At 40.1% G+C, this 27,784-nt stretch overlaps 1 protein-coding gene across 3 annotated transcripts in view; it reads right to left on the minus strand.

The window, feature by feature from the left end:
* AK5 (adenylate kinase 5) overlaps positions 1-27,784 on the minus strand; it is a 261,105-nt gene that overhangs the window by 98,510 nt on the left and 134,811 nt on the right. For all 3 annotated transcript variants that reach the window (XM_019413870.2, XM_019413869.2, XM_019413868.2), the window contains exon 8: positions 22,794-22,870. In XM_019413870.2, coding sequence (XP_019269415.1) covers positions 22,794-22,870 — 77 coding nt within the window. The remainder of the gene's footprint in view (positions 1-22,793; positions 22,871-27,784) is intronic.

Raw genomic sequence — 27,784 nt, forward strand, 5'->3', positions numbered from 1 at the left:
TCCCTGTTTGCCCAGAACCAAGGGGCTTCCCAGCATGTGGGTCTTTTGGCTTTAAAATCAGAACAGTTCCAGGCAAGCTGGGGAGAGCTGGTCATCTGACTTGGAACTGTAGCCACTGCCTGTTCTTCCATGTGTATGTCTTTGAGTATGTTTTCTTTCTCTCTTTCTTTCCTTTTAAAATTTTTTAATGTTTGTTTGTTTATTTAATTATTTATTTAATTTATTTAAAAAATTTTTAATGTTTATTTATTTTGAGACAGAGAGAGATAGAGCGTGAATAGGGGAGAGGCAGAGAGAGAGGGAGACACAGAATCTGAAACAGGCTCCAGGCTCTGAGCTGTCAGCATAGAGTGCGACGCGGGGCTCGAACTCACGGACCGTGAGATCATGACTTGAGCCGAAGTCGGACGCTTAACCGACTGAGCCACCCAGGCGCCCCAATGTTTATTTATTTTTGAGAGAGAGAGAGAAGAGAGAGAAGAAGCAGGGGAGGGGTTAGAGAAGAAGACACAGAATCCGAAGCAGGCTCCAGGCTCTGAGCTGCCTGCACAGACCCCCATGTGGGGCTCGAACTCATGAGTCGTGAGATCATGACCTGAGCCGAAGTCTGACACTTAACTGACTGAGCCACCCAGATGCCCTGAGTGTGTTCTCTCTTTCTGACACACACTCTCCCTGTTCCATCAACTTCTCCCCACCCTCTAAGCACCAGCACATTGGAGACAGAGAAATGTGCCTATGTTGAGGTGGCTCTCTTCTCTGGCACAAGAACAGTTTTTAAATCTCTTGAGGAGTCTCTATCTGAACAGATGCCAAATGAGACCTCTCTCTGCTCAGAGGGGGTTGTTGCAGTTGGGGTGGGGTTATGTCCCATTTTCCTGCCTGTTCTCTAAAAACCGTTAAATCTCACACTTACTGCCTCAATCCCTGAGGAATTATTTGCTGTGTTGGGGTCCTCCCTGGGCGGTTTTCTCCACCAGACAAGCGTGCCACTGTGGGCAAAGGCTGAGCTGAATCACTGCCTGGAACTGGCAAAACCCCAGGCACCTCAGTTACACTTATTCTGACTTGGGGTCACCTTCATGAATTGGCACATTTTCTTCACATTTAAACTAATCTGAAAAGATCCTATTTTCTTACATCTTGGAAACCACTGCTGCTGGTGCTTTTGATCTGCTCCATTAGTTTTGTACACTTGACCCCTTCAGCCATCAGCCTTCTTAGCAAGGGGCAGTGGCTCTCACACCAGCGTACATTAGACTCACTCTGAGAGTCTTTAAAACATAGTTTTGCAGGCTTCTTTCCCAGGCCAATTAAATCAGAGTCTTTGGGGGGTGGGGCCGGTTTACCAACTCACCAAGTTCTAATGGGCAGCTGGGGCAAGGACTACCAGTCCTCCTTCAGCAACAAGACACTAGATGTTTTATCTTGGCCAAGTCACGTAACACTCAGTCTCAGTTTCCCCATCTATGAAGTGGGCTTAATAATGGTAGCCAGATAGGGCTCCAGGCTAGGTAAAGTATTAACTTAATGCCTGACTCATACTGAGTCCTCAGCAAGAAGGAGCTGATCATCATTGCTTTGGCTGTGGAAAAGGCTTTCTACCATAGAGCTAAACAAAGGACCACGATAAACCAACTTGTTCAAGGTCTTTGTTCAGAGAGAAGATGAAACTTGAGATCTTAACTCTTGGTAAAGATTGTAGTCTATAAATTGAACTCCACAAAAGAAAAAGAAAAAAAAAAAGCTTGAGAAGGAACATCTCCATTTAAATGGTAATCTAGACCTACTCCATCAAACGTGAAAATTAATGTTGCTCAATTATTTGTGTACCAGATTGAATCATTTAAAGCTTTCCACAGTGAAGAGCTGCAGATGTAACTGTTATCCATTCAACCTGACTTTGCCTGACAATGATTTTTTTCTCAGTGATAAATATTAATTTCCGGTTTTAGCAAATCTATTAAGTCCCTTTGGAAAACATAAAGTCAACAAGATAGCTACCGTCTGGTCTTCAGAATTTAAATACATTATTTGAATGCAATCATTTTCAGAGTAAATAAAGCTGATAAAAATAAAAATGATTAAAATCTCCAGAAATAAAGCTAGCCGGATATGTGATGAAAAAGTAACCATGTCTTATTTTCTGCTGTTGGTTCATGTTACACACACACACACACACACACACAGAGAGAGAGAGAGAGAGAGAGAGAGAGACAGAGAGAGACAGAGACAGAGACAGAGAGAGACAGAGAAAATGCCTAGGCTCTTAGGCCAGATGGAGTAATGCTGCCCCAGGGACAGTGTGATTAGGGTGAGATCCAAAGAGAGGAGATGACCAATACTGCCCTTCCTAGCCAGAAGAGTGAGACTACCCAGGCACAAAGAGGGTGTTGGTAGCTTTTGGATGGACAAGATCAGAGCCCCACTCTCATGCCAGAAGTCCCAGGAAATGCCAAGGCCCATGGGAGAATTTGGTAGGTGGATTGTTGGGGTCTTAAATGCCCCTGTGGTCCAGCTGGTCACAGCAGCATGGATGATGTGAATGGAGTAGCCCACTTTTGAGTGGATCACAAAGGCTCAAACAATATGAACTTCAAGGTAACCATAAATAACTGAGGACCAAAAATCTCCTCCTCAAGGTTTTTGCACCAGGTAAGTCTTCCCAGACTCTAGTAAGACTCCAATTTTTTTTCAATGTTTATTTATTTTTGAGAGAGAGAGACAGAGACAGAGGGGGAGGAACAGGGAGAGAGGTGGACATAGAATCCGGAGCAGGCTCCAGGCTCTGAGCTGTCAGCACAGAGCCAGATGCCGGGCTCCAACCCACAAACCATGAGATCATGACCTGAGCCGCAGTCAGACGCTTAATCGACTGAGCCACCCAGGTACCCCTCTAATAAGACTCCAGAGGAGAGAAAGAAGGGACTCCCCGTACCAAAGCTGATAATGAAACTTCCATTAGTACAAGGATAGGGTGGTGGAACCAAATTGATTTAGAAAAATACACAAGTGTTTCATGGAAGCAGTCTGTAGTCCTCACCTAACTACTACACTGTTGTTGCTGAAAGTGTTCTAAATGTTTCTAATTTGGAGTTGACACATATGTCCCAAATATAGTATAACGGTACTTACACATGCTTTTACTGATAGAATTGCATAAAGTTACAGAACTGCATGAAGTGATAGGACAGCATAAATCCAAATACCTTTGTTATGTAACTATTACATTTAAATGTTTAGGATCAGTTTAGTGAGAGCAATTTGGAAATGTGTAATTAAGTTGAAAATGCACAAGCCCATTGAAAGACTGGCTGGCCAACTGGCCTCATTTTACTTGTGAAGAAGCTGATGCCCAGAGGGCTGACTGATCTTGACTTTGCATTCACCCTAGTAGAGATTTAGAAGAGGAAGAGATTTAGCAGAGCCAAGGGCCAAACCCTGTTCACTTTCTCCCCTGCTATTTGTTATAGAGAAACCCTACACAGCTGAAAAGGAGGTGGCTCCAAGAGGCTCACTGTATCACATTTACAATATTAAAGACTGGAAACAACCTAAATGTTGATTATTAGAAAAACAAGTTACTAATTTGTGTCACAGTCTTACAATGGAATGCTATATGGCAGGAAAAATGAATGAAGCAGGGTTGCATTATTAGCATAGACTAAGAAGGATAGGTATGCAATGGGACAATTTATGAAAAACTCCTACATTGCTTAGGAATACATTTTCTATATTATGTACAATAAATACTGACTACCTACCATGTGCCAGATGCTGTTCTAGGTGCTGGTGATACAGCAGTGGACAAAGTGCCTGCTTTCCTAGAACCTACATTCTAGTGACATAGTTGCACATGGAGTAGAACTATAAAGAAAGTAGATACCTCTGGGGAGGGCCAGGGGAATTTGATTGGAGAGGTGATGCACAGAGAGCTTCAATTATTTGCCATGTTTTATTTCTTAAGCTGGGAAAGTGGATAACTGGTGTTTGTTGTATCATTCTCTGTGGTTTCTCATCTGATACATCTTATAAGGATCGACCTACTTTTGTTTTCTATTTTGTTTCTACAAATTTCTTTCATTCCTGTAAAAACACGTTTTCCTCCACAGATAATGGGGAGGTCAAATGAAACATAAGGAAATTAATGGAGACGTTCTGGGAACTAGTAAGTGTTTAAGGGAGCCTGTGGGTTTGGAAATAGCAAGAACTCTTGGATGTTTTGAGTGATACTGTTTCTAGAGAGAGGAAGAAGGCATGGAAACACCAGCACACAGCTGGGCCCAGGGAAACTTGGTAACTGCTTGCTGAAATAAAGGACTGATTGTGGACTTAGTTTGTTTCCAAGGAAAAAGATGGCAAGGGATTCTGCAGCACGTCCTAGAGCCTTAACCTAGCCTGGTCCCAAGGGTGACTGGCTTTATGGAGTACTACCTTGTTGATCCACAGACTGCAGATATTTTGGCATTTAACATACAGTCTGCATCCTGAATCATGATGGACCCAGTTTGGCAGCTCTTATTTCAAATAATTTAGATGAACAGTCTTATCTAAAAATCATCCTTTTTAGAATCCTTTTGTACCATCAAGAATCCTTGCTTTATCACAGAGGTATGTCTGATTAGAAAAAAGCAGAAATATTGCAATACTACCTTTTACAGCCTGTGGCCTAATAATTTCATTATTAGGAATCTATCCTTGGTAATAATCAGAGATATGGGCAAAGTTTATGTCCAATGACATGCCCAGGCATCTTATTTATAAAAGTGAAAAGATGAAAAATAAATGCCCTGCAGTAAGGGAATGATGAAAACAAATATAGTATACCTATAAAATTATATTTTATACTGTCATTAAAGTGCTTATAAAAACTATTTGATGACATAGGAAATTCTGTATCATTAAATGAAAAAAATTGATTATAACTTTATTACATATCTATATATCTATTAATCAGTGAAATATTCCAAAATGTTAATGTTAATTTTCTTCTTTATACTTACTGTAATTTTCCAAAATTTCCATAGCATTTTGTTTTGCTGTTATAAATACATTATTAAATTTAAGTAAATGATAAGGAAATGAAAGATTACTATGCATTGAAAGAGAAGTGATCACAGAGTTGACATTTCTTACAATCTTAGACATCTGCTTATATGGCTTGCTCATTTTATAAGCCTGTGAAAAGATTAACTCCTGTGGTTGCAAATACTGGCATAAAATACAAGCTAGTTGTTTTTGCTTTTGCAAGGAGATGGTTGCTGGGGTCGTTATTACAGGTTCTGGGGCAGCAGCATGGCCTACTGGGAAGAGATGAACTTGGAGTGAAGACATTATTAGTTTTGTGACCTTGGGGATAACGATACTTTCCTCCCAGGGTTGAGGCGAGGATTAAACTGATCACGAAAGCTCTTGGCACAGGGCATGCACTTAATAAAAGCTGTTGACTCTGAGTTCTCCTCAAGGTTATGAATACACAGTAAAAATCTAGAGGTTTTAGGTTGGGTTCTCTGCTAGTTCCCCCAAACAGGATTAATTAAAAAGCAAAGTGATTTTAAAAGGGGCATTGTTGCATTTACTGGGTAGAGCCAAGGGTGTTCTTCATGAGTTATCAAGCTTCTAAATTAAAGACATGACAACAAAAGCCCCGTACCTACTACTGCATGGTGGGCCTCGAAAGTCCATCCCATCAGTTCCTCTCTGGGCCCATTCCCACCCCTAACATTGGGGAAAGTTCTAGCAAAGTCAACAAAAAGGTAAATGGGTTCCAAGTGTCTTTGTCTCTTTTTCACCTCAATACCCTGCTTTCCTTTAGAGCTTGGAATTGATAGGGTTTTCTGGTTTCCCAAAGTCCCCTGCCCCACAGAAGGCTAACCTAAAGTAGAACCATAGTGTGGTGGAGACTTAGGCTCAATGATGTCAGATTGCCTGGTTGAATTTGTGACGTGTTACTTAGCCTCTTTGAATCTCAGTTCTGTATCTGTAAAATGGGAATAATAATAAAGCTTTGTAAGATTTAGTGAGGTTTAGTGTGTGTGAAGTGCTTTGAATAGTGCCTGAACCATAGAAAGCTCTCCAGAAATTTTAGCTATTATTATTATCACTCCTCTTCCAGGTTCTTACCCTGAAAATCCCTCACAAATGCAAGGCCAAAAAGCAACATCTTCAGCAAGGAGGCTGTGGAAGTTGGGAGCACAGACTTTGGCGCTGGACACGGTGGAATTGTGTTATAGCTCTGCCGCTCTCTAGCTGTGTGACCTGGGGCGACTCACTTAATATCTGTCTCAACTGATGCTTGGGACCAGAGGTAGGGTTGTTAAGATAACTGAATAATGCTTAGCATTGTGCCTGATTCGGAGTAGGTACTTAATACGTTTTAGGTATTAATTATTGTTCCGAGTACATTGTGTATATTATCTCATTTATGCCCCACAAAACCACTGTCTTGTAAGTGAGGAAAGTTTAGCATAAAGAAGGTCAAGGCCACATGATTAGTAAGTGGCAGAAACAGAACTCGAACCAGGCTATCTGAACCCCCAGTCTATGGTTTTAACCTCTGTACACCACGGGCTGTAACACTGTATGACACCCCTTCTGGCTAATGACAAGGATTCATTCCTACTTCAGGGTCCATGACTGACAATGACATAATATGTTTCGACTGCTTCTAACAGGGTTATATTTTTTTTAAGTTTATTTATTATTTTTTGGGAGAAAGAGAGCAACCGGGAGCAAGGGAGAGGCAGAGAGAGGGGGAGAGAGAGAGAATCCTTATTTGCTGTGGGGCTCAAACTCACCAACTGTGAGATCATGATGAGCTGAAATCAAGAGTCAGATGCTTAACTGGCTGAGCCACCCAGGCGCCCCTAAACTGTGTTAATACTTCTGATCAGCATTGAGATAACTAACATTCCCCAGGTGCCCCTAAGAGGTTTACATTTTTAAAGAACACTCCTATGATTTTTGATATTTGATAATACTATGATTTTTACTGGTATGAATTTAAAGCTGAAAAGGACTGTACAATTAACAGTGTTCTAAGATGATGAAAATTTTATTCAGCTTCAGTTGGTTACATTTAATTAAATAAGTTAATGATGGAAAATTGAGTGAACCTTCTAGTGACACAGTATCAAGCCTCCCTTCCCCTTAAACTCTCTGGTGATGGGACTTCAGGTACTGGAGCAGGCTAATGGGGACAATGTGTAGATATGTCTGGGATGATGGTAGTGGGAGTTGATGTTTTACACACACACACACACACGCACACACACACCTTGGCTTGTTTGTAAACAAACAGACTCAGAGATGGAAAGGACCTCAGGAGGCATGGAATTCCTCCACCCCATGCCAGTACAGATCAGTTTGAAAAATATCCATGAGGAATGGCTATCTGGAATTTGCATATATATTCAATGAGACATTCAACTGGACCCTAAACTAGTTAGAAAACTCAGATACACTCATCTGAATTCCACCTTTTTGTAATTTCTATTTCTAGGGCCCAATTCTTTCTCGCATGGTAATGTGAAAGTCTAACTCCCTCTTCTGAAATGACATAGTCCCTTACTGATAGAATTCCTTCACTGAATGATTATTGATCATCAGTCAGGTGGTATGCAAGGCACTGGGAACAAAGGCATGAACAAGGCCACAAACCCTGCCCACCATGGATTGAATAGGCCAACAAGAGCCTGGTCAGTCATGTTGCTTTCGGTGGAATGTACTTCTCCACTTAGATATTTCCAGATCCTTCAACCACTTCTTGCAGGATAGTTTTTGGACCCCTCAATATCCTAGCAATGCTTTTTTGAAAACATCTAGATTAAAACAATGTTTTCATCATCGTCATGTAAAAGTGTTTTATTCCCTGGTCTCTGTTCACAGATTTGCACTTCCCTTTGAAATTCTTCTTCATTCTGTTTATGGGGAAAATATTTCTGAATTGCCCTCCCATGCACTGTCAAGAATTATGCAAGGAATTAAGGAATTATAGTAAAGTAGACATTGTCTGTGTCCCTGGGTATAATCTACTGGAGGAGAGAGACATGTATACAAATAGCCATTATCTATGTGACAAGGGCTATAGCAAAAGTAGGAATAAGTGCTTGTCAAAGTAAGGAAAGTCTGCCTGGAACTTTTAGGATGACACTGGAATCCCAAGTAAATTCTTTTTTTTTACTATTTTATTATTTTCTTGGGATCCTTTAAAAATTCTAAGTGGTAAAACTGTTGTTCCCCAACATATTTTCTATCTATATTCAGAAGAAGACATGAGAAATGCATAGTAAATAATCATATTAAGAGTTTATGTTTGTATAACTATATATATAACTATATATATACACATATACATATATATATACATATATATACCGTGTTTTACATTTGATAGAATGCCTTGATAGAAATCAGCTCTTTAATCTTCAAATAATTTTCTTCATTTTATAGATGAAGAAACCCATTTGTAAACTGAGGCTCAGAGCAGTAAGTGGATGTGCCAACATCACAAAGCCATTAAGTGGCAGAACCAGAACTCAGACCCATTCAGGACTCTAAGCCTAGGGGCTTCACTCGCTGTAGCCACAGCCGCCATCCCTGATAAAAACATGGATTTGATAGGAAAATGGGAACAAGGATACACACTGTGACCTGACATCCCATAGAAAGAGAAAGAGTGTCAGAAGGTGGACGATGGTAACACTGCACCTTGGTAATCAACTCCAAAGAGCAAAGGGCAACCTCATCACATCCCTCTCATTTAAGAGTGTGTAAGCCTATGTTTGCTATTTCATCGGATTCTCAGGGTTTTGCATACTCTCCCCATCCTTACTTCTGTAAACACATAATCCCAGAAGGTTATTTGGTTTCCCGTTAACAACAGTTTCCTGTTTTTTAAGGCTCTAAGGCACATCAGGTGACAGGTCACACACAGTTCTATTCCGTTCCCTTTATGAGGCAGTGATGCTAATGTGTAATCACAAATATTTTCCTTTTGCCTTCAAAATGACAAGGCATTCAAGATTATTCCAGTTAATAAGATGCCACAGGAGCCCATGAAATTAATTACAAAACCTGTCTGACAAGAATAATAGGTTTTTTGAAAAGAGGAAAGCAAATAGTCTCTACTGATAGTTGTCCTTCATATGTTTTTACCTCTGGAGTATATCCTACTGCTCTGAAATGAAGAATTCTATCAGTTCTCATGACCTTCTGCAAAGATTTGTCCTATAGTTCTTTGGTGGGGCATGCCAGACAGGCATAGTGATGAGGCATTTACTTTATGTCTTCAGAGTGTGGAAATACATTGGACTCTGGCCCAAACTGGCAACCTAAGTGTTATAACATTGCTGTTTAATATTTAATATCTACACTGAAAATATGAAACATCCCTGGCTTTGCAGTCAAGTATAGTGGAAATATATTCTGATTGATTCATGACATTTAAAAATGGGACTTGTCTTCCTTTTTACAGAATCAATTAGCTCCAAGTGCCCAAAGTCCATGAAGACAGCCAGGGAGAGTTGGCTGTCTGTGCCTGCAGCCGGTATTTTTGTTAGAGTGTTTGGAAAAGCTAGATTTACAACTTTCTGACTTTAGTCCCTCTCCAATGTCTCTGCTTCTATCATTCCAATGGGCCACCAACAGTTTTCACAACCAAGAACAGGTGCTTACTGCAGAGCTGAGAGGTAAGCCTGGCCATTCTATTTTCCCCGCTTCAGCTAGGCCTTGTGAGACTTGCCACAAAACCCGGATTTGCCCATTAGAATGGGAACTCAGCATGTCGGCGACATGTGAGTGAGTTAAGTCCATCGAGAGCAGTGCTGTGTGACTCAAATATACTGCTTTGGAAATGGCATTGTTTAAATCAGCCTTACAAATACAACCTAACACATGCTTTGGCTAAACGTAGTATTTCTTGATTTAGAATATCACTGTGGAATATCACTGTGGAAATTCAGTTAAAACACACACACACACACACACACACACACACACACACACACTAAACTCTGTTATCTATTCTGGCCAGGGAATGTGGCATTATGATTTTATTCATTAAGTCTAGTTTGATTCTGACAGTGTCCCTGTCTCAATGCAGTGGACACAAAAGAAGTACATCAGAGTCTTCCCTTCTGAGAAGGAAAGAAGGAAAAGGAAATATATACTGGATGGCCTACTGTGCCAGGCACCTTTACATAGATTCTTGTTCAATCTAAATAGCCTGCAAGGAATTATGTCCATTTTTATAGGTGAAGAAACTCAGGCTTGAGGAGGTTAAGTAACTTGGAATATGTAAGTGTTGACACTGGCTTTAAACCAGGTCTGTCTGGCTCCACAGTCTATGCTCTTTCTCATCATAGATGCATGCAGGACACAATCAGGGAGGGATAGGAGACAGTATATAATGAAGTACAAAATTAAATATAATCAAGTGCTAAGACCTAGGGTATAAACCTCAAGCGTGTTGGGTGTTCAATGGGGCAGGCAAGAAATGAATGTTTACTTTAATTATTAGAGAAGATCTCAAGGAGGAAGAAGGAGGAAGAAGGAGGATTTGAAATCCTTGCAGAATTGCCAGGATTGCAGGATCAAATATTCTTTTTAATAAAGAGTTAGCTCATAATTGTGACACAGAGTTATATTTTTAAGGAAGTCAAATGTACTCTTAGTTCTTCTGGACTTTGCCCCCTATCTTTTGTCCACTTTACTTCCTGTTCTGGGCCCACCCTGATTTATTCTGCTCATGCTCTGCTCTCTTTGCAGCACACATTTGATAAAACTCCATCACTGAGTGAAGGAAACTATCAACCTTCCCTGTGCCCATGGAAGTTCCACAGCACTCTGTATTGTTAGTGTCTACAAGAGTGTCTGGCATCTATGGGGTACCCAATAAACATTTGGTAAATGAATGAGACAAAAAGGAAAAGGATAGATGGGTAAAAATACATTTCCAGACACTAACATCACATGGACTCCCTGACTGCTTGCCAATCCCGCTGTGTTTCCTCACTTCCCTCTCCAGTGGATTCTACAAGTCAATCTGCTACTTGCTTCTAATCTCAGACTCTCAACAGATGGCTCTGCCTCTGGAAGTCATCTGACAGCAACATATTAACTTCCCACATTACACACCTGACCTTAGAAACCAGTCTTCGTACATTCAGAAATCTTCTTCTGTCTTGTATATACTCCTTCTCTCAAATGAATGGACTTTTCCTGTGAGTTTTAAAACATGCTCAAGTGTCTTCCCTTACAAACAACTTTCCCAATTGCCCTTTGTAAGGTCAACAATTTCCTCCATGTTTCTCTATACAATGGCCACTTTCCATTCTCCCTCTTCATCCTCTTGTCAACACTTCACCCTCTCTGCTTCTTGAAATACCGTCTTCTATGGTTTTGGGGACATCACATTCTGCTGATTTTCCTGCTTTCTCTGTAACGCCAACTTCTACACACACACACACACACACACACACACACACACACACACACACACTTTTTCCTGGCCCATCTTCCTCTACCTGGTCTTTGAATTTCTTCATTTCTCAGCTGTAGATCCTCTTCTCTTCTTAAGTCTGTTCTTTTTCTTTAAGTATCATCTCCACATGCAGCTTCAAGTTCTACCTATATTCAGGGGCTCACAAATCTGTATTTCCAGCCCAGATTTGTACGTTCAATTGTTCACTTGAATTCTCTACTTGGATGCATGAAGGCATTTTGAATTCACAATATCTAAAATTATACTCATGCTCTTTTCTTACAGAACTGGTGTTTTCTTACTGTTCTTTCTCAGTGAATGCCACTACCATCTACCCAGCTGTACAAGTTAAAAACCTGATCATTTTTTTCTAACAGCTCATGCCCTCCTGGCTCTCACATCAATTTTAACATGAAGTCCTGTTGGTTTTTCCTCAAAAGTACCTCTTAAATGAATCCCTTTCTGGGGCGCCTGAGTGGCTCAGTCAGTTGAGCATCCAACTTCGGCTCAGGTCATGATCTCACAGTTCGTGAATTCAAGCCCCACGTCGGGCTCTGGGCTGACAGCTCAGAGCCTGGAGCCCACTTTGGATTCTGTGTCACCCTCCGTCTGCCCCTCCACTGCTTGCACTCTGTCTCTCGCATTGTCTCAAAAATAAACATTAAAATAAATAAATAAATAAAATAAAAAATAAATAAATCCCTTTCTGTCTATCTCCTCCATTACTCCAGTGCAAGCCTCCCTAAACAATTCTTGTCTTCTTCCAATGTGTTCACATTATAGCAAGAGCGATCTTTTTTTAAAACATAAATATAATTATGTTATGTCCTGCTCCTCCTTCATATACCCCTGCCACAAACAAAACAAAACAACTCTTTAAAGCTTCCCATTGTGCCTAGAATAAATTCAAAACACCTAACCTGCTCTATAATGCCCATTCTCCAGGCTCTTCTCATGTCACAGACCACGATGGGGGGAGGAGGCAAAGAAATAATGGCCATAGAGATAAGCCAAGGGACCCAAGAGTTTTGAGACAGCAGAAAGTGTCATCGGTGTATTGGACTCCATACACTGACTTGATGGCAATGAGATGATTTTTAATAGTCTCTTAGAGAAGCAGTGTAGGCAAAGCTGGTTTACAGGTGAAGTGTTGGAAGCAGGGGTAACGCCTTTTCTTTTACCAAATTTGGTGTTGATGGAAAGGGGAGAAGAAAGTATCCCACTTGACCTTCTTAGGACACGTGGCACTGTTGATCATTCCTTCTTCCTTCAAAGCAAGGGTATTGGGTTGTTAGAGAAAAAGAAAGATACTTTGAGGACGAGGGCCTTGAGAAAGATGAAGCAATACCCATTAATGGAACAAGGTCTTAGGGAGATGGAAGGGGTGGGATGAAGGACTTGGGTGGACAGTGAGCCTGGACCCATTCTGTTGTTAGGTGCGTATCCATTAAGGACTATTAGGTTGTCTTGGAATATTGACTCCTTTATCATTATGTAATGCCCTTCTTTATCCCTGATAAATTTCTTTGCTCTTAAGTCTGCTCTGTCTGAAATTAATATAGCTACTCTTTTTTTTAAGTTTATTTATTTTGAGAGAGAGAGAGAGAGAGAGAGAGTGAGCATGAGCACAGGAGTGGGGGAGGGGCAGAGATAGAGGGAGAGAGAGGATCCCAAGCAGGCTCTGTGTTGTCAGCATGGAACCTGATGCAGGGCTTGAAACCAGGAACCTGAGAACATGACCTGAGCTGAAATCCAGAGTTAGATGCTCAACCTACTGAGCCACCGAGGCACTCATATAGCTACTCTTGTTTTCTTTTGGTCAGTGTTAGCATGGTATATTTTTCTCCATCTCTTTACATTAATTTATATGTGTCTTTATATTTAAAGTAGGTTTCTTATAGATTTGGGTCTTATTTTGTGATCCATGCAGAAAATCTCTTTTATTTGGTATATTCAGATAGCTGACATTTTTTTGTTTGTTTGTTCATTTATCTTTTTTAGTAATTTCTACACCCAACATGGGGTTCAAACTCATGACCCCAAGATCAAGAGTCACATGCTCTTCCAATGGAGCTGGCCAGGTGCCCCCAGATCACTGACATTTAAAGTGTTGATGAAGGTGGATTCATATCTACCATATTTGTTACCATTTTCTTTGTTCCTATTTTTGGCTTCCAAACCCTTTCTTCCTTCATTGTTTTAACTGAGTTTTATGTCATTTAATTGAAGTTTTAAATAATTCCATTTTCTTTACTTTCTTAGCATATCAATTATACTTCTTTTTAAACATTTTTTTTTAGTGGCTGCCCTAGAGTTTGCAATATACATTTAAAAGAATCCAAGTCCACTTTCAAATAAGTGGACAGTGAGAATGATAACAAAATATTCTTAATTCTTCCTCCCGTTCTTGCATCATTGCTGTCATTCATTTCACTTATACATGAACATGCCTAATTGAATACATCATTGCTATTATTTTGAACACATTATTATCTGTTAGATCAATTAAGAATATGAAAAATAAAAGTTTTCATTCTACTTTCACTTATTCATTCTCTAACAGTCTTCCTTTCTTTATGATGGAGATAGAAATTTCTAATGTATATCATTCCCCTTCTCTCCAGAGAGCTTCTTTTAACATTTCTTCCAAGGCAGGCCCACTGGCAACAAATTCCCTTAATTTTTGTTGGAGAAAGTCTTTCCTCCTTCACTTTTGAAGGATATTTTCATAGGATACAGAATTGCAGGTTTTAAACATTTTTTCCCTTTATACACTAAGTATTTTACTCTCCTCTTGCCTGCATGTTTTTTGAGAAGTTGAATATATTTCTTTTTTTTAAGTTTATTTATTTATTTATTGAGAGAGAGAGAGAGAGCATGAGTAGGGGAGGGTCAGAGACAGAGGGAGAGAGAGAGAATCCCAAGTAAGCTCTTCACTGTCAGTGTGGAGCCCAATGTGGGGCTCAAGTTCACAAACTGTGAACTGAGATCATGACCTGAGCAGAAGTCAGATGCTTAACCTACTGAGCCACCCAGGTGCCCTGAGAAGTTGAATGCATTTCTTTTTTTTTTTAATTTTAATTTTAATTTTTAAAAATTTACATCCAAATTAGTTAGCATATAGTACAACAATGATTTCAGGAGTAGATTCCTTAGTGCCCCTTACCCCTTTAGTTCATCCCCCCTCCCACAATCCCTCCAGTAACCCTCAGTTTGTTCTCCATATTTATGAGTCTCTTCTGTTTTGTCCCTTTCCCTGTTTTTATATTCTTTTTGTTTCCCTTCCCTTATGTTCATCTGTTTTGCCTCTTAAAGTCCTCGTATGAGTGAAGTCACATGATATTTGTCTTTCTCTGACTGACTAATTTCACTTAGCATAATACCCTCCAGTTCCATCCACGTAGTTGAAAATGGCAAGATTTCATTCTTTTTTGATTGCCAAGTAATACTCCATTGTAGATATAGAATGTATTTCTTATCTTTGCTTCTCCATGGGTTAGGTATATTTTTTCTCACGCCTTTTTCAAGATTTTTTTCTTTAATCTTTGACTTTTTTTGCAGTTTCAATATATTTGTATATTTCACCTTTTGTAATTGTCTCATAGTTCTTGAATGTTCTATTATGTTTTTTGTTTTCTGGGTTTTTTCTATCTCTTTGCCTTTTCAGTTTTAGAAGCTTCTGTTTTCATATCCTCAAGCTCAGATATTTTTTCCTCAGCCATGTCTAGTTTACTAATGAGCCTAGTAAATGCAGTCCTCATTTCTGTTCTAGTGTTTTTGATTCCTAGCATTTCTTTTTGTTTCTTTCTTAGGATTTCCATCTCTTTGCTTACGTTACCTTGCATGTTACCTGTTCTTGCATGTTGTCTACTTTTTCCATTTAAGCCCTCAACATATTAATAATATTTTTAATAAAATTCCTGTTCCTATAAGTCCAGTAATCCTGCCATATATTACTCTTGTTCTCATGCTTTTGAAATCTGTTTTTGCCTTTTAGGATGCCTTCTAGTTTTTTGTTGAAAGGTGGACATGATGTACTAGGTAAAAGAAACTGCAATAAATAAACTTTTAGTAACGCAGTGGTAAGGTGTGGGGGCAGAGGAACCATTCTGTGAAACACATACTGTCCTATGGTTATGTCAGTCTTTTGGAGACCCCCTGGACTGTGAACTTCACCAGTGTATCTCAGGATCTTCCCCCCTTAGGTGGAACAGGATAGCTAGAGGGGGCTGGAGTTGGGTATTTTTGTTCTCCCAGGTAGAGTAGGCTCTGATAAAACCACAGCAGGTTAGGGGCGCCTGGGTGGCTCAGTCGGTTAATTGTCTGACTTCGGCTCAGGTCATGATCTCACGATCTGTGAGTTCAAGCCCCACGTCGGGCTCTGTGCTGACAGCTCAGAGCCTGGAGCCCGTTTCAGATTCTGTGTCTCCCTCTCTCTCTGCCCCTCCCCTGTTCATGCTCTGTCTTTCTCTGTCTCAAAAATAAATAAACATTAAAAAAAATTAAAAACAAACAAACAAACAAAAAAACACAGCAGGTTAGGTTCTGGCAAAATAGTTTCTCCTGGGAGCAGGCCTTGTTAAAAACAGAGGGCTCCAGTGTATTTCAAAACAGTTCCGTGCCCCTTCCCCTTGCCAGAAGCACTAAAGGATTTTTCTCTGATATTCACTGTGAGGGCCTGGTAGAGCTTGTGGAAGTAAAACTCACAGAAGCGTGGGGACCTCTATGCCTGGCCCCCCCCTGGAGTTTTGAACTCTCACACTTGCCCACACTGAGCCTCCTGCAATTTGCCAAGTACAGTGTAGGGTTTCCTACCTACACAGGCACTGGCTCCTGGTGAGGTTCTTGCTTGTGGGTTTCTATTCTGGTAAGCTGTGATTCTTTGACTCTGCCTGTCTCTCCAATTTTGGGTGCAGTGGTTTGTCTTGTGACCTACTTCTCTGAGAGATTTAAGAAGAACTGTTGAATTTTCAGTTTGTTCAGCTTATTGTTGTTAAGAAACACTGGTTATGATAAAGTTCCTACATGCCAGACTGAAAACCAGAAGTGGTCAATTAGCATTCCCTTAGCTGAGGAAATGGGGGCCTCTGTCAGCTACAGAAAGGCAGTGATTCCTAAAAAGTTCAGTCTGAGTTGGGCTGGGGAAGGGTTTACATTTATGCAGTATTTGTTCTGTACAAGGTCCCCTGTACTGTCTACATCTCCCAACAGTACTTCCAAGTGGGGTTATCATCATTTTCTGGAGAAGGAAACCCAGGCTCAAAAGAGTTATCAAGCATCCATACACACACAAATAGTAATCCAGTTAAGAAATGGCAGAAGGAGAGCCTGGGTGGCTCAGTCAGTTAAACGTCTGACTATGGTCACGATCTTATAGTTTGTGAGTTCAAGCCCTGCGCTGGGCTCTGCCTGTGTGGAGCCTGCTTGGGATTCTCTCTCTCTCCCTCTCTCTCTGCCCCTCCCTCACTTGTGTTCTCTCTCTGTCTCAAAATAAATAAAATTTTTAAAATGTGTATTTATTTTTGAGAGAGAGACAGAGAGACAGGGCATGAGCAGGGGAGGGGCAGAGAGAGAAGGAGACACAGAATCTGAAGCAGGCTCCAGGCTCCCAGCTGTCAGCACAGCACCCAATGTAGGGCTTAAACCCAGGAACCACGAGATCGTGACCTGAGCCAAAGTCATCTAGATGCCCAACCGACTGAGCCACTGAGGCTAAAAATAAATAAATAAACCATAAAAAAAAAAGAAAGAAATGGTCAGAAGACATAAATAGACATTTTTCCAAAGAAGGCATACAGATAGCTAACAGACACATGAAAAGATGCTCAGTATCACTCATCACCAGGGAAATACAAATCAAAACCATGAGATACCACCTCGCACCTATCAGAATGGCTAAAATTAACAACACAGGAAACAACAGGTGTTGGTGAAGATGTAGGGAAAGGGGAACCCTCTTTCACTGTTGGTGGGAATGCAAACTGGTGCAGCCACTCTGGAAAACAGTATAAAGGTTCCTCAAAAAGTTAAAAATAAAACTACCCTGTGACCCAACAGTTGCACGAGTAGGTATTTACCCAAAGGATACAAACATAACTGATTCAAAGGGGCACATGCACCCCAATGTTTATAGCAGTGCTATCAACAATAGCCAAATTATGGAAAGAACCCAAATGCTCATCGACTGATTAATGGATAAAGGAGATGTTATACACACACACACACACACACACACACACACACACACACAAATATACACAATGGAATATTACTTAGCCACAAAAAAGAATGAAATCTTGCCATTTGCAACAACATGGATGGAGCTAGAGTGTATTATGCTAAGCAAAATAAGTCAGAGAAAGACAAATACCCTATGATTTCATTCATATGTGGAATCTAAGAAAGAAAACAGATGAACATAGAGGATGAGGGAAAATAAAAGAGGGAAACAAACCATAAGAGACTTTTCACTATAGAGAACAAACTGTGGGTTGATGGAGGGGAGGTGGATGGGGGAGGGGCTAAATGGGTGATGGGCATTAAGGAGGGCACTTGTGATGAGCACTGAGTGTTATATGTAAATGATATATCACTAAATTCTATGTCTGAAACCAATATTACGCTATATGTTAACTAACTAGAATGTAAATTAAAAATTGATACAAAAAAAGTTAGCAAGAGTTACCAAGTTATCAAAAATCACATATAAAGAAGAACTAGAAGTCATTTTATGGGCTTTAAAAAAATGGACTTTTATTGGGGACATACTATATGCCAGGCTGGTGGCAGGCATTGAGGACACCCAGAGCAGAACGTACTCCCTGTCATGCCACAGAATATTACAACACAGTGTCTCATGGGCTCCCCAAGAAGGTGAACTGAACATGTAATGAGGTAAGGGCTTCTTTGAGAAGAAGCTTGGTCCTGATGGTGCATGACTGGGTTATCTGGAATAGGCATGATGGGTGGTAGAAGCTTCTATAGAGAGGAAAAGGACTGTGCAAATCACAAGCCACTTGGAGGAATGGAAAATGGCTTGGTGTAGCTGGAGCATTCAGTGTGTTTTGGTGACTGGCAAGGGATGAATTTGGGAGGGATGCAGGGGTTCAGATTTTGATTTGAAGGTTCCCATGTATTATGATAAGAGTTTCCAATTTCATTATGACATCAATGAGGAGGCAAAAAGGTTTTTAAGAAGCAGAATGCCGTGACTGGCTTTGCTTTTCAGCAAGATGATTATGTTGTGTGCCACAGGAGGCTGGGGCAGGGAGACTGGTTGGAGACTGTCTCTGTGATCCCATGGAGGAAGGCCCAGGGTGCAAACCAGGGCAGCGGCAGTGGGACTGGAGAGGGAAGGAGAGATTTCTGCACAGGAGAACTGACTGGCTTCTTGAACAAACTGATGAAGAGGGGGAGAAAAAGGAAGGAGGCTATGAAGACATCCTGTTTCTGGCTTGGGCAGCTGGCAGGATGGAGGTATCATTAACAGAAATAGGGAAAACAGAAGGGTGAGCAGATTTTGTGGGGGAAGATGGGGAGTTTGGTTTTGGATGTGTTGAGTTTGAGATGCACATGGGAGATCCAACCAGCACTGTTTAGCAGGCAGACATATGCAACAGGAGCTCACCTGGGAACTCTGGGTGAAGTGGAAATCATGGCTATGGCTGAGCTTTTTAAAGGACAACATGTTCAGTGAGGATCCAAAGGGCTATGGATGCTGGGGAACACCCACATTTAAGTAAAGGACCAACAGAGAGCAGGTCAGCAAGAAAACCAAGAACAAGTGGACCAATATGTAGGAGGAGCACCGAGAGAGTGAACACAGAGTAGGGCAAGAGATCTGTGGCCAAGGCTGACTCAGTGTCCACCAAACTCATCCCTCCTTTCCTGGAGGCACAAGAAAGCTCCATTTCCCAGACTCCCTGGATGTAGGGAGGGCCAGTGACTGGGGAACACCTGAAGAACGTGGGAGAAGCTAATGTGCAATTAAGAGCTGGTCCATCTTCCTCAGGCTCTTTGCCTTCCCATCCATGATCCCTTTGGAGGTTGTATGTACAAGAACCCTGGAAAGTACTCAGATTTTGAGTTTTATTTGTTACCATAGCAGAGCCCAGCCTATCTTTCCTGATCCTGGCTCTGGAGTCAGATGGCTATGTTTGAATTCTGTCTTTACCTCTTGCCAGCTATGTGACCTTGAATAAACTGTTTAATTTCTCTGTGCCTCAGTTTCCTTATTGGAATAACACTATAATAATAATAATAATAAGTAACAAAAAATATGTTTTAAATAAAATATATTTAAATAAAATATAACAATAATATCTAACTCGTTATTGTCTGAGGATAAAATGAGGTAATAAATGTGAAGCACTTAGAACAGTATAAATAATTTAGAAGTGTTAGAATCTAAGGGAGAGAGGAGAATGTCAAGAATGTGAAGATGATTTACCCCTGGGGTCAGCAAACTATAGCCTGCAGGTCAAATCCACTGTGCTGCTTGTTTGTGTATAGGCTCTCAGTTTTGGGTTTTACATTTTTAAATAGTTGAAATAAATCACAGGAGGAGTACATGGAATTCAAATTTCAGTATCAGTAAATAAAGCTTTACTGGAACACAGCCAGACTCATTTGTTTACGTGTTGTTATGACTGCTTTTCACAACAATGTGGACTTTGAATAATTGCAACAGAGACCATATGGCTCACAAAGCCTAAGGTATTTACTACCCTTTATAGTAAAAGTTTGGTGAATAACACGCAGCAAAGGTCAAGAAAGTTAACTAAAAAGTGTTAACTGGAATTGACAAAGATCACCAATGACCTTGGCAATGGCTTTATTTGGAATGGTAAAAGTAAAAACTAGATTCTGGCTAATCAAAGTTTGTTTCCCAGCTCTGCAGCTTGCTAGCTGTGCAGTCTTGGGAAGTGTCTTAACTTCTACGAGGTTCAATGTCCTCTGTTGTAAGTTGGGGATAAAAGGAGCTACCTTCTTGAGTTATTTAAGGATTGACAACAATGCATGTAAATCATAAAACACAGTGTCTGGCTTATAACAGATGCTCAAAAAATGCAAGCTGTTGCTTTATTTAATCTGCTACCACCAAAATTTCTGTTCCTTGATAGGTAATGCCTTTTTGCTTTTAATATTCTATTTTTGTCTTCTGTGTTCTGATGTTTTACATTATATGCCGGGTTTCTGTCAGCTCACACCTCTTTAATGAGGCCATCCTACTTAAAACTATAATCTGTTCCCAACCCCAGCATTCCTGACCCTCTCACTTTGTTCTACTTCTTTTCTCATAGAATTTACCACTTCCGACATCTGGAGAATTTACTAACTTATCATGTTGATGTTTAGCATCCGTCTTCTGTACTAGAATATAAGCTTCTTGCCTATTTTATACAATTACATATTTCAGTTATCTAAACAATACCTGGCATATATTAGGCGCTCAATTAGTATTTGTTGAGTGACTAAATGATGAGGTGAAGAGGTGTTTTTTTTGTGTCTTTTTTTTTTATCTTGCTCAGAACTGGATGTGTTCCTTCAATCTTGGGATTTGTGTCATTTCTCATCTCTGTAAAATTCTCAACTACTATCTGTTTAAATAATAAAATAAAATGGTAACTAAAAGGGAGCCCCTGTTCCATCCTCTCCCATTTTTTCCTGGAACTCTTTTTTGAATATGTTGGCCCTACCATTCTATCCTCAGTGTCTCCTAAGTTCTTTCTTACATTTGACAACTATTTAGCTTTCTGTTTTATTCTAAGGCAATTTCCTCAGCTCTGTCCTTAGGTCTCTTTTCAGCTATGTTTTGTCTGCTATTCAACCTGTTAACTAGGTTTTTATTTCAATGACAATATTTTTTGTACTTAGAATTTCTATTTCTTTCCTTTTCCTTCCTGCCTCTTCCTTCCCATTCTCTCTTGTACTCGTTTCATGGTTTCTTCCTTTTATCTTCTTGAATATTTTAGGTATTCCTATATTAAAAATTCTTTCAGACTTTCCTGTTCTCTCTAGTTCTTGAGGGGTGTGAAACCTTCCATTTTTAAATCAGCTGGATATCTTGTAATGGTTCATTTCTTCATCCAGCCTGTAATTTTGGATCATGAGCTCATCTTCAATAGTGGTGTTTAGAATCTGCCTCTGATAGAGTCTTAGGGGCTGGCAACTGAAAAGGCTCCTAAAATGTACCACTGAATGGCCTGTATTTGGAGGCTGAGTTAGGAGGCAGTCTGGTACAGATGTGAGGAAATGTGCCCTAAGTTCACTTCCCCACTGTGAAACTATTTTTGTAATGGTGGGCAACTTGCTCTTTGAGTCTTAATTTTCTTTATCTATAAAATGAAGATAATAATCCCTATATCCTAGAGATGTTGTAAGTAATTAGTGACATAATAAAACTAAGGAACTCAGCACAATGTTTAATATATATTAAATGTCAATAAATGTTAAAAAATAGTATAAATACATAGTACTTATTATATCACTTTCAATATTTTCTCCTTGCTTTGTGATATAAAAGAAGAAACCCAATGCTCATGAAAATAGCTTCTGAATATGAATATGAAATGTGTAGCCAGCCATTACATTTGGACACTGGTTAGATATGCTTTATCTGTGACATATATTAGTTGAAGATGGGAGAAAAAAACCCTTGGGAACACATTCACTTGGCTTTCAGCCATCACAGAGCAACACTGATGAGCGGTAGAAGGAATTTTCAGACATTATCCTTTTTTTAAACAAAAAGCCTAATTAGAGAGTCGGAGCATTTGCCCAACTATTTTGGATTATTAAAATACAGCAGTGGGGAGAGTTCTGCTGAGAGGAAAATGACCCAGATAAATTTCTCTAGTTTTATTAAAATAGAAAATATAATTGACTTCTTGGTTGTGTTGTCCTTGGTCATTAGTCCTTTTCAAAGGTTAGAAATAGAAAAGCAGAACCCTGAACCTGTAGCTGATACTCAGTAAATACTGTTAGTTCATTACTGGAAAGGGATAGAGACACAGACAAATTCTTGGACAAGAGAACCTCATACAACCTCATTTCCATCTCATGTAACTTTAACCACAAACCTTTCCTTAATTAATTGCTGTTTTGGAACTGTCGGGAAGGGAAGGCTGAAAGGCCAAAGTTCGTGGACAAAAGCTATAGGTTAGTGTGATTTATCATGAAATATGGTATTAGTTATCTGTAAACACTTGAAAAATGATTTATAATTCTAATTTTCATAAAACATTTACAAAGGCTAAAATTTAAATTTAAAACCATTTAAAATAAAGAGATATTTTTAGATTTTAATTACCTGATCTTCATAATCAGAACCTGTATCAATGGTCTCTCCTGTGTCCAACATCATTGAAGGATCAAGGTCACTCGAACCTAGGATTTGAAAAGAGAAGTTTACCTGATGGAGGTTGTCTGTGTATGTTTGTAAAGCAAACTATCTCCCACTAGGTTTCTGTTCTTATGTGTACATTAAAGTCACAAACATTTTTAGACACTTCCCTTCTGCTGGGCACCATGTTTAGGCTCCAGATAAAAAATGTAGATCCTCTAGACACCATTTCCACTTTTGAGAATAAGACGGTCTTGTGGAGGAGACTGATTTGTCAACAGCAAGGTTCAGAAACCAAAATAAAGAGCCAATTCTGACTAGTAGTGGAGGTGATGATGGAGGTAAAAAATAATCACAAGGAATTAATCTATAAGCCTTTACTTTGAAGGTGAGTAAAGATGGTCCAGGAGGAGAAGTGGTTTATGGCTGTGTAGTAGTAAATGAGATAGAAGGAATGATGAGCAAAGTACAGAGTGGGTATAGCAAGGGAGTTCCAGTAATAAGTGGGGCTGAGTTTGCTCACTCCATGAAAACCTGACAAGTTTTTCCTCCAGCCTTTGGGTCACTTGAGTCCTTAATGATGAGAAAAATCTTGTTAACTTAATGTGTTAACAGAGAGCTTCTCCCCTGCCCCTCCCCAAGGGCATTAATCCTCAAGGCTCAGACTTAAACCGGTAATTTTCATAATGGGGCTCCTGAAGCAAAACTGATTTATCATCCTTGTTTAGTGACTGTTTTCTGCTGGGAAATACATAGCACCTAACTAGCCACAAAGACAGAATCCAGTGCTGTTCATTAAATGCTATACATCCCTATGAAGAAGTAAACCACTCCACATATCCTGGTAAACTTGCCCTTGCCAAATAATTCTTGGTCAGAAGACACAGTGAGTTATTTTTAATGAAGACGGATTTTTACAAAAACATCAAGCATCTCACGTGCTTCTCAGATATGGGCCATTTGAGAGATGCTGCTTTCATACTTTTTTCCAAAGAGTGATTCAATGTATGTCCTCACACAGTCTTTTCTCATCTCTTCTCTTCCTTTTCCTTCTCATCATTACCTCTGCTATTTATCAGATTGACTAAGGACCGACCCATTATCATATTGTCTAAGTACTAAGCAAATAACACCCTTGTTTATTGCGTTTGTATCTTTACAATTTTTTTAAAGGATGACAGTTTTTCAGAATGGAGATGCTTGACCCATCAAAGAATTTTGGAAAGGTAACTAATTGTGGAGTTTCCACATTCGGTTGTATAGGTTTGTAGGGCACAACCTCTGGGTGATGCCATCACATCAAGAGGGCAGCCCTTGCCAAGTCATCGTTAATAAGATAGTTGCCCGAAAGGAGTCAGGAAGACTACATGCCACTATTAACGCTATTAACAAAGTGAGACTAGAAGGGCCATATGAAAACTTAAATTTTATACATACTTTTATTTATTTATTTATTTATTTATTTTTTTAAGGCTTATTTTTGAGAGTGAGAAAGACAGAGCGCACAAGTGGGGAAGGGGCACAGAGAGGAGGACAGAGGATCTGAAGCCGGCTCTGCGCTGACAGCAGACAGCCCGATGTGGGGCTTGAACTCACGAACTGCAAGATCATGACCTGAGCCTAAGCCAGATGCTCAACCAACTGAGCCATCCAGGTGCCCTATATATCATTTTAAAAAGTAGTGGTGTTATATGTAATTTTTCTATTTTTGTGCTTTCACCATTTTTCAAATAAGAAATGTTATAAGGTATATCTGAGGGCCAAAATATTTGACTGTTCTGAAGCCCAGTTTGAGATCAGTTTGCACTTATGTGTTGTGGGGCAGTTAAGACATCAGAAGTAAATGTGTATTTTTCCATATAAGATCGTGGAAGTTTTAGAACCCATATTTCACAGAATACTGCCATCTCATTTTAGAAAAGAAAACAATGAGCTTTGCAGAAGGCAAATAACTTGGGCTAGGTCCTACTGAAAGTGAGGGAGATCAAAGGCAGAAGTTGTAACTCCCATTTCTTCCAATACATCCTTCCCACTCCAAATGCTAAGCAGGAGCAATCCAACTGGTTTTACAAATATGATCGTTCATTACAGTACCCTACAGGACAGGATGTGGAGGAGTTGGCTGCCTCTTTTACATCCTGAGAAAATGAGGAACAGTGATGAGGGGTGTCACCAGGTGGCTGAAGAAATGGAAGAACCAGAAGTGGAAGCAAAGAGTGTCACTCCAGCCTGTGACGATCGATGCTCGTTGCTGGGTGGTTGCTATTGACAGCATCATTAAAGGTAATGCCAATTTTATTTAGCTTTCGTTATTTCCATAATATGGATCTTACCCACCACATGGAGAAGTGGTGATAGGTACTTGGATTCAAATGATATCCTCACCTCAGCTGTATTTGGAGTGATTCATGTGGAATGAGCAATGTGATCTGAACACAAAGGCTTATTAAACATATAGATGCTTTAGTTCCTGTGTCCTATTTATTTTGTTCAATTAGAAGCCTTTCTTTCAGCTGTTTTAAAAAGGTACAAAGTGAAGGGGTCTTAGACAACCTGGTTAACAGGTATTACACATGAATATTTGTAACCAGAACAAGATTATTAGAAAACTATCTTTGGCAATGGTAGAATGAAGACATCTTTGTCCGAGGGGAAAAAAAAGAAAAAAAAAAACCTCTTTAAAAAAAACAAATTTGTGCTTACAAAGAAGAAGAGCTTGGCTTTCCTAATAAAATGCTTTTAACAGAAATTTTATTGTATCATTAAGAGATGGAATTTCTTGACATGTTGCTCTTGGCAACAGTACTAGTAAATCATAGGAAGCGATAGACAATGGATGTCATTATCCACTCAGATAATGATTGAATAGCTTTTTTTCCCTTTCTTTCTTTCTTTTTCTTTTCCTTTTTTAGCATTGGTTGCTTGGCTTGTTCAAAATGGGACCTTTAATAATAGTCTAAGGTTTGACATACAAAAGAGAGAGGTAAATATAGACATATTACACATTTTTGCCTTCTTTCATTGGACAATTTAACACATAAAACACCTGCAATGATCTTGTTACTCAAAAAGGACAGCAAAATCAGTGCATTCTGAAAAAGTGATAGTATGGCTTTTACTCCCCCTTAGTTTGAATTTCTCAATTTCTTTCAGATTTAAAAATATTCTTTCTATAGATACAGAGCTGAAAGAGAATCCCACAGGGAACTCTCAGTGTCACCAGTTTCAGATGTAGAATGGTCCTCAGAAAGATGATTTGCAGGTTGTCTCCCTACATTTAAGACGGAAGATGATACAAACTGGCCGAAGATGAACCAGAAGGCTATCCACATTGCTTTCTGGGGCAATGTTACAGACTTCTCTGCTCCTAGAGGATCTTCAATCTGAAGTTTTAGGAAGGTCCCCCTCCCACTCTGAATCCCAAATAAAGGGGTGTCCCTGCAAGGCAGCACTTCTTGTGCAGTGAGGGGCATCTGTAGATAGAGCTCCTCTAACTCATCACCCACCCCCTCTGAGAAAAGCAGTCTTCTCCCTTGTCCTGTCTCTCCTGCAAGACCGTAAGCAGCTTTAGGTGGGGTTGTATTTCATCTCTACATTTAAGAACAGAATTTAGAAATTCTATGCATTTGATACATGCATGCTGAATGACTGAAAAATGAGTAAAAGGACATTTACATTTTGCTTTTGCAGATCTTGATCTCCATTCACTCTACACACATTCAATTCCTTCTAAATGCCTCAGGCTTCAGGCACCAAGAGCCCAGCTCTCATTCTAACAGGCGTGGAATGTGTTAGTAACAGTTTCCGTTAGCATTCCTTTGAAGAGCATTGCATTTCTTTGGAAAAATATCCTGATGGTATTTGTGACTAGACTGAGCTCCTCATGGGATATGGTGTTGGGACTGTTCTGGGTGAGAAGCGCAGGGGTGATTTTCCAGTTACTCCATGAACAGAGGCCGGGGAGGAAGGAAAAGAGAGAGGGCAAAGAGATTAGAAGTGGACCTAGGAAAATGGGGAAATGTGTTGAATAAGATGTGGTCTCTTCCTGTGATGCCTCAACCCCTCAGCAAAGACACTAACTCATATATAGCCTTTTCAATGTGACAGCCACACACTGTTATCCATGTAAACCATTTGCTCTTCACAAGGATTCTGAGGTAGCGCTCTTATTATCCCCTTGTTACAGATAAGGAATCTGAGGTCCACGGGGATTGGGTGATGCCTCTGAATGGCTCTGCCAGAGTACGAATGGAGGACTCTAGGGACGAGGAGAGGCTGCAGATGGGGTGCACAGGTCTGGGGAACGGCATTCTACGGCATGGAGGCAAGCAAATGCTCACTCTGCTCTGGAGTCAGAGAAAACGTGGTGTGGCTGTGAGTCCACACACTTAGACGAGTAGCCCACCGGAGGTGATCAGCCAGTTGAAAAAGCACTTCTGTGCCATCTCCTATGAGATGCACACTGGGTATCAAACAAACACACATACTCTCCATCCACACACAGTCTTGCCCTCTAATAAAGGAAATAGAATTTTTTTTGTTTTATTTTTATTTTTGAGAGAGAGAGAGAGAGAGAGAGAGCAGGGGAGGGGAGAGAGGGGGACAGAGGATCTGAAGAGGGCTCTGCACTGACAGCAGAGAGCCTGATGCGAGTCTTGAACCCACGAACTGTGAGATCATGACCTGAACCAACGTCAGACGCTTAACTGACTGAGCCACCCAGGTGCCCCAGGGGAACAGAATTGTAGCAAACAATCATATACATGATTATATAATCATAATTGTGATAAACAGCCTGCAGGAAAAGTTTAGGGGATTATGCCAGGGTCTAAACGGGTCTGGGATGGGGGCTGAGAATACCTCCAGAGGAAAATCACATTTAAACTGTGATGCAAAGTAGGGTGAAGGAGGGGCTAGGGGGTGAGAGAGGAGAGGGGATGCACATGGGGGAAGGGATA

The sequence above is a fragment of the Panthera pardus genome, unplaced genomic scaffold (assembly GCF_024362965.1).
Source record: "Panthera pardus isolate Hobbes unplaced genomic scaffold, ASM2436296v1 HiC_scaffold_11, whole genome shotgun sequence".
Classification (NCBI taxonomy): domain Eukaryota; kingdom Metazoa; phylum Chordata; class Mammalia; order Carnivora; family Felidae; genus Panthera; species Panthera pardus.